The following is a 13,719-nucleotide window of genomic DNA, read 5'->3' as shown; positions in this document are numbered from 1 at the left end:
AAAGTGAGATGAGCACTGCAACCCCAGAGTCGGTCACAACTGGACCTAATGGTCAGGGGTCCCTTTACCTTTATCTTTACTGTTACCATAATTAAAGCTCTAACCATGTTCTCAACGTTCCCCACCCCCTAGCAGCTACACAAAACGTCTCGCTGAAAACAAGTGATTACACATATGCAATAAAATGAGATTCCAGTCAAACCTCGGTTCTCAAACGGCTCCATTTCCAAACGTTTCAGCTCCCGAACACTGAAAACCCCAAAGTAGATGCTCCAGTTTTCTAACGTTTTTCGGAACCCAAACATCCAATGCAGCTTCCACTTGAGTGCAAGAAGGTCTTCAACCAATTAAAAGCCGCCCCTCAGTTGTCGAATGTTTCAGAAGTCGAATGGTCTTCCGGAATGTATTATTTTCGACAACCGAGGTTTGACTGTATTTAATTGTTTTGTATGCAAACCTGGCTTCCGAATAAACATTGTGGATGAAAGAACCAAAATGGTGCTAGTGAGGTTTTTTAAGTAGCGTTTGACAAATGCTCAGCTGTAGGATATGATGGTTTTATGAAGCACGAAGAAATTCCCTGTCCATAAATCACCCTTTTTCATTTTTTCATTTAGTTTTTTTTAATGTTGCTTCAGCCTTGGTAGAAATAAATTTTTAATACCTGAGCTCCTGTAACCCGACAAAGCATTTGTTAGATGCACTGTGCTCAGTCAGCCTTATTTCGCTCCCTCCTCAATGAAGGTATGAGAAAATGGATGTGTACTGGCTGGGATCAGACAAGCCATCTGATTCCAGCCAAAGGGCTTTGGTGAGCTACCTGTCAAGCAGTAAATCATCGGCCTGCGGAGGGAGGGGAGCACACTCCTCCGCTCGAAGGTGACTCTTGAGAACAGCGGTCAGCTATGAATCAAATCCCCATTACATCACCAACTTCTGCATTTTAGGGATTTTCTTCCTTTCCTGTCGCTGCATCTGTCTGCGTTGGAGCTTTTCACAGTGGAGCAATTACAAGTTCGTTGGAAGGGTGCCAGGCATTTCCCCAAAGAGGCGTGCTGCCTACATCCCTAATCATTTTCTCCTATTCTGCATATATGGCATTAGCCATGAATCTCAAACATCCCTTGCACCACGGACCCAAAAGGTCATAGGCACTCCCTATAAAAGGAAAGTGTGAAGAATCTTCTGCTGTCCTCCTACCTACACCATATGTTGGATTCACCATATACAGTGAGTTTCATCACATTTACACGTTGGTTTCTTTTCATTTACTTGACAAGATTTATATGCTGTTTAATTGACAGAAACCTCTGAGTGGTTTACATGAGGCGACATAAGATCTTCATTAGAAAAATAGCAACCAAATTGAAAGCTAAAAATACAATTGACATAACATGTAGCAAAATATTAAAAAGGCCAGGAGTTTCAAAGCAAATATACATAATAAACTGCATGTTAAAATTACTTGTGTGGATAGACTTCGGGGGGGGGGGGATCAGTTAGCAGGTGCCAAAAACAATAAAACAGAGATATATGAATGGGCAAAAGAGGCAGGTTCCAGGGAGTAGGTGCTACCACAACAGAGGATCAACTCCTTGCAGATGCAGAACTGCCAGTTCCTTGTACTCAGTGATATTTTTCTAGAAAAGATATGTGTCGGAACTCACCATGAACACCTCCCTCGTTCCCTTAGAATGGCAATAACACCCACCTGAGAGGTGCTGGAACTGAGCTCTGGTGAGTTCTGGCTGAAAAAAAGCCCCGCTTATACTCTAAATTAACTGGAGTGTGTGTGCATGCATTATGGTATGTTGTCTACCTGTGGAGATGAATTTAGCTGTTTGCCAAAGAACCCTGGAAATCATGATTTGGTGATAGCAAAATTAGGCGTTCAGCGGAAGATCCAAGTGTGGTCCAACAGCTACAGAGGGGCATGAAGAGGATTTAATCTCAAGCTAAGGGGGAAGAAGCACATAAACCCTTCTGCCTGTGGTTTTTCCTCACAATTCTTCCCCTAGCTTCTTCCTGCCCCCTCTACAAGGAGTTCTGGGTATGTTTTCCAACATCGTGACGAGTAATGACTCCAGGAAGGGAGTGGCAAGGGACAGGCAGTGGGTGCACAGAGGCAAAGTACAGTCTCTCCCACCCTAAATTCCTGCATCATACCTCTATTTTGTAGCTATTCAGTAGCAACCAGGATTCCCAGACCTGACACTGAATGTCTAATTCCAGCCATCTTGCTGCCTGCTTAAATATATTGCAGACTCTGAGTTCCCATGAGACCCAATAACCATTCTTTTTGTGATTTGCTTTAAGGAGAAGGTTGAGGATTGTATTTGGAACCTGTCATAAATTTCTTACGCAGAGGAAGGTTAAATGTGGCAGGTTAAATGTGTGACTAGGATACTCTTAAGGTTTATGACCGTTTCAAAACATTATGGCAAAGCTTATGAAGCTTACATATTAGATTCAAGTCAGTCACCAACTGTCAGGCAAATTTAGTGAGGACCGGCCATTTTTCATCTGCTGCTAAATGGGTAAGTATGTTAAGAATATCTATCCATCCATTTTTAAAACAATGTATTCTACTAATCAAAATAAAATGACAACAAAAAAGCAGTGTAGAGTTTTGTCCCTTTCCTTTTTCTGTAATCAATCACTGCAGTTTAAGGTAAAGTCAAACATTTATTCAAAGTGAAGAAGTGGTTTGGGTGAACATATGCTCACTTCGTGCCAAAGCATTTCTTTTCAGGGCAAAGGAAATGTGCTCAGCCCAGGTCCATCGTACTTCATCAACATTTTTTTAAAAAAAAATCAAAGTGTCCAATATATACTAGGCACTGCATCACAAGTAGTAAAAGGAGTCACCGGCTCCCCCCTCTTAAGACTAGCTTCTATACAAAGTAATCTAGTACAACAGTGCTAGCAAACTTGGTGCCCTCCATGTCCATTAACTTCAGTGGGTCTACTCTCGAGCAAAACATTGCTGCATACTACCCAGTATGAGACCTGCATCTGATTTGCCAAAGTTAAATCCATAACATAGCCTATTTCTCCACGCCGCACACATGCTATACGGCATTGTAAACAAAACACTCATTACTGAAGCCTTCCCCTGTGCCGGTACTTCCCTTGCTTATCTTATCTCACACCTAGAGACCCTTGGAGCAACTTGAACAGAAAAGCTGAAAGACGGGGGACTTGGAAACGCATTACGTAATCATACTGCTAGAAACTGCTTTCCCTATTAATGTGTTGGTGGTTCTGGTAGTGTTTTTGTTATCCAAAAATGACAGGTGTCAAGCAAAGAAGTGAAGAGGACTGAGGGTAATAACATTTATTTACAGAAGGGCAGAGCAAAATGATAAATGAAGTAGTCAAGTCCATTCATATTACCATCTTAGGACATGCACAGCTGTGTTTTCAACCCATGGTGACTGTTAGACTATCTGCATGACCCAGACTGCATGCAGCAGGTTTTTAATCCATTGTAGCTGATGTTTTCTTAGTGGTTCCGGTTGTGCTAAAACACAACCCAAGGTCAGCAGTCACACATTGACCTCAACCCACAACAATATAGCTAACTCAGTATGGGCCTACGAAGGCCAGAGCTGATGCACCTGTGTGTACATTCCTTTAAATAAGTCTTTTGATTGGTGTTATTACTGCTGCTTAGGCTACTGAGCAAGTAAGTGAAGAATTGTTAGCAAACAATCAAGTTTCCCAACAAACCTGGTAGCTGCCTCTCAGGTTCTGTGGAAGAAGATTAGCTTGGATCCTAAAATAAGAACCTCTCCCCTACAGCTACCTGGCCCTATGAAAAATCAAGGGCCTCTCTGAAGCAATGTGGGATGGAGCATTAAGGGTTGCTGGGAGAGGAAGAAGCAGACTCTGACAGTAGTTCCCTCCTGAGGAGCAAACTTCTCTGCTTCCCCTTCGCTCATTTGGCAGGAAAGCCAAGGGAAATCCTTCCCTTGCCTCGGGCTCTGTTTCTTATCCTGAACTGAACCGCCTCTCCTCCCACTTTCATCCATAAAGGAACTGAGAGCACAGAGGTTTCCTTTTTTGTGCTCGTGTTCATTCGCTCCATTTAAAGCAGATGTTATTCCTAAAGACAGCTGCTAAATTACACCAAGATCAACTGCTAACCGGCTACTGCCATAGATAGTCATGACTAAGGCTACTGTTCCTGCCACATTTTTCTTATATGGAACAAACTGAGTTGGCACCAATGGACACTATGAGAAAAGACTATGCTGCATAGGTTGTACGCATTTTCTGAAGTTGCCCAACATGCCAAAAGTTAGCATAACAATAATCTGCTGTGCAAACTTGAGAAATGAGAGAAATCTGTAATCACTGTAATGAGAAGAGCAAGTATATACAACATAGCCAATTCTACTTTTCTTACATTTACATCCCACTTTTCTGCTATCATAGATCCCCAAGGCAGTGTAAACATAGTTTCCAAGTGGCCATACATCCAAGCACTGACCAGACTCTGATCTGCTGTCAGGGACTGGCTGGTCAAAGAGGAATGAGAGACACCAGCTGGGGAATCCCCAAGCAGAAACCCAGAGGTGTAAGGCTCAGAGCCAGGGGATTGGTTGTGGGACACAGAGGAGCTGTCAGAGGGAGAAGATTGGTGGGAGGTGGTGTCGGAAGCTGAAAGAGCAACAGGGTTTAGTGAGCAGGCAGAGCCTGTGACAGGGAACAGTTCAGACTCTGAGGCTGAAGCAGAGATGGAGCATCAATAGACTGCTGAAGAATCCAGGGAGTCTCTCCCTCCTGCTGTGACAAGCTCCCCTTCCTGCTGGTCTCCAAGAACATGCAGAGTAATGAGAAAAGCAGAGCAGAGGTCAGAGGTGGACAGACACAGTTTGAGACTGCTTGGGGAACATCCTGAAGGCGGCAGAAGGCCTTCAATCCTGGGAACTGCTCCATAGGGGCAAGACCTATTGGAAAGGGTTGCTGAGACCACCAGGCTGAGTTGTATTTTGATTCTTTAAATAAAGACTTAACTTCACCAGCATCATATATTTTCTTCCTTTCTTGCTGACCTGGGTCTGACCCCAGCCCTGACACCTGCTTAGCTTCAACAAGGGGGTGGCCTTATGTGCCTTCAGCCTATATGCTGGGGCCTTGTTTAGCCAGTTTCTTTGATTTTGAATAATCTTTGCCTCCTCTGGGCATACAATATATTATTGCACTGTGCTGCAGTTACCTAAATATTCCACATTCAACATCTGCATAAAGCAGACAGGTTTTGTTCATGCCAGCCACACGGATGCCAGGGGTCTCTGCCCCTACTCACCACAATTCTTCATCCAGGCAAGCACAGGACCTCTACACAGTTCAAGTCCTTAAGTGCTTTTGCCTAGCTAGAATCAGGAAAGCACAGAGAAGAGCGGGTGAGAGGTCTGGCTTAGGGAGAGGTGTGTAGCTTGGATGGGGTACTGAGGGCCATATATTGAAACCTGGAGGGCCACATTTGGCCCTCAGTCCTGAGGTCCTCCTCACTTCAGGCATTTAGCCAAAACCTGATTGTTTTTGAAGGCCTTCAGCTGAAGAAAACTGAAGGTTGTTTTCTTCTGTGCCTTCCCTTTAGGTTTTTTTGGAGTTTTATGAGTTCACCATTTTTGCTGATTTTCCTTTTTTAAGCAGATTCCATTTTTTAATGGTTGCTTAATGCATTTTGTGAAGTTGGTTTTCTTACATGTCTGTTTGATTGTTGTAAGATGCTTCAATTTTCTTTCTGGGGAGAAAGCAGGATATAAGTTTTATAAATAAGTAAAAGAAGTGCAAGTATTTTGTATGATTCACTTTGCTAATTATGGGTATAATTACAGCACAGAAAAAAAATATGAATGGGGGAATTCTAACTCAGATAACAGATTAAGCCAGGGGCAGCCAAGAGAAGTTGGCTAACTCTGGCTTCCATCGACCTGAGCCAGCATGGTCAATGGGTGAGGGATGATGGGAGTTGTAGTCCAACAAAAGCTGGAAGACAGCAAGTTCTCCATCTGTGGGTTAAGCTCTAGTGCAAGCAACATGCAACACATTCCATGCCAGCTGAAAAGAGATACATTGCTTTTCTTAGAGCTTAAACATCTTTCTAGCCCTTCCAGATACATTTCTGTATTTTGGGCTGCCACAGAAAGTAATAATAATGCATAATATGCCCTCAGATTGACACTGGGCCTATAAAATGCCATGGAAAAAAGCAGATTACTATCCAGAGAGCTGCAACAGTTGCTGTACCTCGAGCACACGTACATGGTGCATAGGCTATATAAATCATGCCTTTTTATTAGAACTAGCCAGAGAGTTCATACAAAGCAGGAATCTCAAATACCAAAAACAAATGTCTTACTCTCAGGCTTTATGCAAAGCTTTCTATTAAAATCACCAGGGCTTCACATGCATAATAGAGGGAGACATAAAAACACCACTTCAAATGATCAATAGTAGAATAAAAAGCAGGTCTCACTTCTGAGAAGTGAACTATGATATGAGTTGAAAGGAATGGGATGCTGGAAATGATCCCGAGCCAATGGGATGTGGAGGGGCAAGAGTGCTAGACTATGATAAAGGGAAGGAGGCTTGGGTTCAGATCTCCACTCAGCCATAAATCTCACTGGGTGGCTTTGAGCCAATTGCTTCTGCTAAAGCCCAACCTGTCTCACAGATGAAACTTGCAGGGCCGGCAAAGCCATGTGGTTGCCCTAACCTCCTTGGAAGTTGGGTAGGATGAAAAAACACACACACACTATATTTATACGGTATATGCAGGTTTCACCAAGAGTTTTCTCCCTCTGGTCCCAGAGGGGTCCCTGTACTTCAACGTCCTCGCTGAAGGATGTCAACACGCAAGTTCTAAGTTATAGAATTGTAGAGTTGGAAGGGACACCAAGGGAGTTTCAAGCCCCTGCTATATAGGAAAGTCAACATGCACAGAGTCCTACAGCAGCTTAGGGTTCTCAGAGTGCAAAGATATGGCAATTCTCCAAGTCTTCTTCTCAGATGAGCTCTTCTCAATGTGTTCAGGTAACTCCACAGTTGCACAACTATCCACTCCTTCCTAATAAGAGCCAAGGACCCACAACCCATGCTGTAATTTGAGTTACATGCCTAATCTGTCCAGTAGCACTGATTAGGAAGTCGCCAGATTCGGGCCAGGTGCATCTTGCAAATGAGCCAGCTCTTTCCTGACTAATGGAATTAACACATTAACTACATTCCTTAACAACTTTTGTGTCATAACTGTACAAAAACTGGGGCTATAGAACATTTGCTGTAAAAAGAGCTATTACATGTTCATTCTTTGTCGCAACAATCCTGTGAGATTTTACACAGAAAAGGATTATACTGGAGCCCACCTTAGGGACTCAAAAGCGTGTCACTATTTTGTGACAATTAGGTTGGTCTTAATAAAGGTATTTTCCAACTGTGAATTGGGGAAGGGAAGGTTTTACTTGACATACCTTTGCTTTTTTTGTTTATTAAATTCGTGTTAAACTGTATCAAGCACACATTTAATTCACTGATTGAATCCTTAGAGGCTTATTACTAAAAACTGTCTTGAGACAATATGAAAGCACAATGTTATCTTCTACATTGCACTTGCAATATTTAATTACATATCTCAACACAAAATATCTAATTTAAATGTGTGTTTTATCTGAATATGCACATTTCTAAACACATCTTACTCTAAAATATGCATTTTAAACATGTTTTGGCACCTTTTTGTCGCTGAGAGCTATGTTGCAAAATTCAGGTAAGTGTGAAATCCAAAGAATAATTAGTTTCCAACCTAAGCATTAGTTCAGGGGGTACAGATCAGGTCACTCTGCATCAGAATTCACAGAAACGGAATTCCTTAAGCATCTCTAGCTGTGACACAATGGAAAAATCAGCAGGGAAAGGAACTGTTGAAAGCACAGGAGTCCTTCCCAAGACACTTGTCAGCTGCAGAACTTACAACCGCTCTCTTAGGACAGAATGTGTCAGTTCTGTCCTAAAGCATGCAAGGGAAATCCACAACAACGAGGCAACAGGAGATCAAGGACACAGGAAATAAAGAGATAAAAGATGAAGAGGCTAATCTTATAAAACACACGCTGGCCTACAGAACATGAACAAGAATTTATTCAGGCGGGTGAAGCAAGTTAAGTAGCAAAGAGAATAAATATCAGGTGAAATTGTATTTTTTTTCAGAAGTGCGAGCTCTGACCAGCAAGCAGAGATTAAAACAGGGGTCCAAATGCTTTCAAGGCAGTCTGAATCATACAGGAACAAAGCTAACAATCCACAGAGGAACAGAGATCATGGGAATAGGGCTGCTTTCATTATTCTGGAATTTCACATCATGATGCCCTAGTATTCTGAAGGCCACGGAAACTCAGCATACTGACATAAAGTGTGTTGGCTGGCAGCAGACGGGGGGGGGGGTTAACAAAAAGGAAAAGAAAGAAAAGAAAAAAGCACTATGTCACACAGTTCAAAGCCCCAAAGCTCTAAGAGAAGCTGATATCACGAGAAATTGTGCACAACGTATAGAATCACAGACTTGTAGAGGTTCAACAAGTCCTACTTGCTGCAAGGCAGGAATTCTGCACACAGCTGTCCCTGGGTGGGCTCACACCACCAACCTTCTTGGTAATATCTATAACTTTATGTTGCAGAAGACAAACGCAACCCACCAGAGGACTAAGGAGGAATCTAAACAGGTCGTGATCTTCCCAATGGCAGCTTCTGAAGGAGAAAACCAGGTACAGATTCAAAAAGAACTGGGAGACCAAACACAGCTCAATAAATCACCTATTAGAAGTTCTCAGCTGCCTTGTGTTCTACAGTGGCTAATGCTCAGAGACGTAACTGAAGGGAACAACCACTCCTCAATTAGTTACCAAGCCAGCTGTGCAATGTTGGATGCAAGAGACAGAAACACTGTCTCTTATGAATTATTAAAATAGACAAATGTAGCAAGATTGGTATTAAGATGTCAACATTTACATCTTATATGGAAAAAGTAGGAAAGAATCAACCAGGATTCTTATACGTGCAAGTCTATGCAAGATCCAAAGCAGATGTAATTCAAAGCCACCATTTATAATGTTAAAGCCACTGGTATCTAATGAATGGAGCCACCACTGGTTTTTCTTTATTTCCTTTTTTATTGAAATGGATTTTGCTCAATTCGAACAAAGTGTGCTAGTTTGGGCACTTTCCGAATACTGCACAGTTTGAACCTATTCTGTAATTGATAAGATCGGTGGGACCCTTTAAATGTTACTCAGGCAACTTTTCAGTGTGTAGCTCCTGTGGAGGGAAGCTGTTCAAAATGACACAACCACATGAGGGGGACTCAATTGTGCAGGATCTGAATAGGACCACAGAACTGTCACCTTGCTTGAAAAAATGGGGGTCGGAGGGTAGAGAGTCACATTCTACGTTGCATATGGCTGGGTCATTTTAAAAGGTGTCCAAACTTTGCAAGAGACGCTCACAACAAAATAGAAAAGCGATTCCCACGCAGCTAAAAACTGACATTTAAAAGGGGGCCTGGAAGGATTTAGTTTTGAAGCATTTAATATCTTTGTGGATGACATGGTTTCAATAAATTGGTAGCAGTTTTACTAAGTTTTACTCAGAACAGACCCACTGAAATTGATGGACATGACTAAGGCACTATCTGCAGTATGCACTTAAACTAGTATCATAACACTCTAAACAGCCATGGCTTCCCCCAAAGGATGCTGGGATTTGAAGTTTGTTAAGGGTGCTGAGTGTTGTTTGGAGGTCCATATTCCCTTCACAGAGCTACTACTCTCAAAATTCTCTGTGAAGAATAGGCTGTTAAACCACTCTGAGAATTTCAGCCCTGTGAGGGGAGCACACGTCTCCTATCAACTCTCAACACTCTTAACACACTACATTTCCCAGGATTCTTTGGGGAAAACCATGACTGTTTAAAGTCATGTTCATCAATTTCAATAGGTCTGTTCTGAGTAAAACTTACCTGGCTACCATCCAATTTGTTCTTAGGTGATCTCTGATGTGACCACAGATTGAAATGTTGGGTAAGGTTTTGAGAATGTAATTCCATAGAGTAGTGCAATCAAAAATCTTGATCGTGACTCTTGCTCTGTCGTCTTGTTAAGAGGCAGTTCTTGCAAAGTGAAATAAAACCACACTATTTATATTCTGAGAAGGAGAAAGTATGAGCTATTCTTATTACATGTTTTCAGAGACTACTTACACCCTTGGGAAGCGGAAAGAAGCAACAGAGTAGGATTTAATTTCTCAAAGAGATTTTCTTCCAGCTTTATGCATGCTTCTGCAAATCAGCCCCAACCATCTGGCTCAAGCAGATTTCATTGCCTTTGTATTTACAGTTGGGAGATTTGGGGAAAAAATACAAAACCGGAGATCCTTGGACTGCGAGTGCCAGGAATACGTCATCAATACATGCAGATACATACATAGGAAAGAGTCTTGCAGCACCTTAAATGTTAGCAAATGTCTTTATTGCACAAATCAGCCTTTCCCAACCTGTTCCCATCCAGATGTTTTGGACTCCAACTACCTTGCTGGCTGGGAATGATGTGGTTCAAAACATCTGGAGGGCACGGTGGTGGGGAAGGCTGGTATAAGCTTTTGTGCGCTGAATGACGCACAAAGCGTTGTCCTGAGAATATAACCACAATTCAGAATCACCGTCCTTAAGGCGTCACAAGACTCTTTTGTTGTTTTGACTGCCAACATGGCTATTCCTCTGGAAGTTATTTAAGCGATCAACACTCATTCAAGGATCAAAACAACTTTTTAAAATGGGAAGCTTCACATGGGCATACAAAATTATAAACAGCTTGTGTGGGAAAGCATGCAAATGTTGCTTCTCTCATTAGAAAGAATACAGTACAACTATAATTTTATCTTTTAATAGTATTTTGGAATAGTAAATGCATTACTTTCTCTGTACAAAGCAATGTCATGTTTTCACTGAAGATGTCAGAAGCTTTCTGCACCTGGGATACTTCTTCCACCATCACAAGATCATTTGCATCATTTCACCTTTCAGATGGTGTGAGGGTTTGATTAGCTGCTTGTGCGTGAAAACGTGTTCCCTCAGAGTTTGTGCGCCCCCACAAACCTCCGTGTGTGACGGAGCTCCTCAGACATGTCTGCTCTAGTCACTAGTAGAGTCCGACAGTGGCTGTCTGCGGAAGCGTTTCCAACAAAGAAGTTCCTTAACGGAAACGCGTCTCCTGGACTCACGGCGTGACAGTTTCCTGCGAGGTATGGGTCTCCCTATGGGAGACTCCGATACCTCCCCACTGTTTTCGCTGGAAGCCTCCCTGAGCCCTCCCTCCTGCTCGCATTCCCTCAGAGACCCACTCCTCCCCCTGCTGGTCCCTGCTTCAGCAGTTGAGTCTCTTTCATCCTGCCTGAGTCCCTCCACCACCTGATGCTCTGATGGCAGTTCCCTGACATCCACCTCCCCTCCAGGGCCCCCCTCACCCCCTCCCAATTCCTCCCCCCTGGGAGGTGAAGGGCTAAAACCCCGAAACGAATCTTCCTCATCTTCTGACGTCTCGAACAATTCTCTCCATCGATCGTCGTCCTGGCCAGCTGAATCCTCCTCCTCTTCAGAATCTGGGAACCCCTCCAACTCCTCTTCCTCGTCGGTGGTGGCAAAGTATTCCCTTCGGAACCTCGCTACAGGCTGAGGTTTACGTGGGAACCTCTGATGAAAAGTCTCTATTAAAACCTCGTCATTGACATCCTCTGCCCTAACCCAGGTGTTTTCCGACTCCGGTTCCCCTTCCCACATTACCAAATACTCTACTTGATCTCCCTTCCACCTGGAATCGAGGATCTCCGCTACATGGTAGCTGTGTTCCTTCTCCTCCATTGCTGGTCCCCTAGTGACCCTCCCCTCACTGTCTCCTCTATACGGTGACAGCAACGACCTGTGAAAAACTGGGTGCAGCTTCATGTGGTTCGGTAACCGGAGCCTGAAAGCCACTGGATTGACCTGCTGTATGACTTCAAACGGACCCAGCCTTTTGGGTCTTAATTTCTTACAACCTCCTTTGAATGGCAACCCTTGGGTTGACAGCCACACCTGGTCCCCCACCCTGATGCTTTCACCTTCCCTTCTGTTTTTGTCTGCTTGCCTCTTATATTCCTCCTTAGCCCTGTTTAAGTTGAGTTGGAGCTGGCGATGGATCGCTTCCATTTCTTCCACGAACTGTTCTGCAGCTGGAACGCTCCAGTTCTCCCCCTCCCCCCCTGGGAAGGCTCTGGGATGGCACCCGTGATTAGCCAAAAAGGGGCTCATCCCCGTGGACACGTTCTCTGCATTGTTGTAGGCAAATTCTGCCAACGCCAGCTTCTCCACCCAATCATTCTCTCTGTCATTAACATAACACCTCAAATATTGTTGGAGAACCCCATTTGCTCTTTCCGCCTGCCCGTTGGTTTCAGGATGACGGGCCGTCGAGAAATTAACCTCTACATGCAGTAAGCTCATGAGCTTCCTCCAGAACCTGGAAGTAAATTGTTTCCCTCGGTCTGAAACCACCCTCAAGGGGGCGCCATGCAACCTAAACACATTCTCTACAAACAATTTGGCGGTTTCTTCTGCTGTAACCGCATGTGAGCAGGCTATGAAGTGGGCCATTTTAGTTAACAGGTCTACTACAACCATGATGGCTGTTTTCCCTCTAGACCTTGGCAGATCAGTCATGAAATCTATTGCCACTGCTTCCCACGGTCTCTCAGGTGTGGGCAGTGGTTCTAATAAACCAGCCGGCGCCTGCCTCTCCCCCTTGGCTCTTTGGCATTGTTCACACCCTCTCACATACTCCCGCACATCTTCCCTGACCTTGGGCCACCAAAATTCCCTGGTAACCAGCCACATGGTTTTGTGTTGCCCAAAGTGCCCTGCTGTGGGGCTATCGTGCAGCTGCTTGAGTACTTTCTCCCTCAATTCCCCTTCAGGTATATATAACGCTCCCTTATAATACAATGCCCCATTTCTCTCCTCAAAACCACCGGGTTTGTCTTCCTCCCCTCTGAGATCCCTGAGTTTCCCCTGGGCGTATGCATCCTGCACCGTACCCTCTACCAATTCCCTTTGCCCCACCAAAGTCGCCCCACACACCCAGCGGTCCTCTGGAATGATATGGGTTTCTTCGGGTGCTCCCTCCCCCTCCAAATATTCAGGCTTGCGTGAGAGAGCGTCCGCCCTAACATTCTCTGGGCCTGGCACATAACAAATCTCAAAGTTAAATTTGGAGAACTCTTGGGCCCATCTCAACTGCCTTTGGTTGAGCACTCGCGCCGTTCTCCAGTACTCTAGATTTTTATGGTCCGTGCACACTTGCACTTTATGTTGTGCACCAACTAGCAGATGCCTCCATCTCCGGAACGCCTCATGAATAGCAAGCAGTTCTCGGTCGTACACCGTGTAGTTCCTCTCGGATTTGTTCAGCTTCCGCGAGAAGAAGGCACACGGACGCCACTCCGACTCCTCCTTCCCCGGCTGCAGAAGAAGCACCGCCCCTATGGCTCTGTCAGATGCGTCTGTTTCAACCCTTAGCTTCTTTCGTAAATCCACATGCAGAAGTTGTTCTTCAGAGGCGAAGGCCCTTTTCAGTTCCTCAAACGCTCGCCCCGCCTCCGCCGTCCATACAAACTTCTTCTTAC

The 13,719-nt window shown here is 44.2% G+C and overlaps 1 protein-coding gene across 8 annotated transcripts in view; it reads right to left on the bottom strand.

The window, feature by feature from the left end:
• CHST11 (carbohydrate sulfotransferase 11) overlaps window positions 1-13,719 on the bottom strand; it is a 235,158-nt gene that overhangs the window by 145,388 nt on the left and 76,051 nt on the right. For 2 of the 8 annotated variants that reach the window (XM_081211318.1, XM_081211319.1), the window contains exon 2: window positions 5,717-5,755. The exons of the other annotated variants lie outside the window; for them this stretch is intronic. In XM_081211318.1, the coding sequence (XP_081067444.1) occupies window positions 5,717-5,755 (39 nt within the window). The remainder of the gene's footprint in view (window positions 1-5,716; window positions 5,756-13,719) is intronic. 8 annotated transcript variants of the gene reach the window in all.

The sequence above is a fragment of the Podarcis bocagei genome (genome assembly GCF_964188305.1).
Source record: "Podarcis bocagei genome assembly, chromosome: 10".
NCBI lineage: Eukaryota > Metazoa > Chordata > Lepidosauria > Squamata > Lacertidae > Podarcis > Podarcis bocagei.
This window is presented reverse-complemented; position numbering and strand designations above follow the sequence as displayed.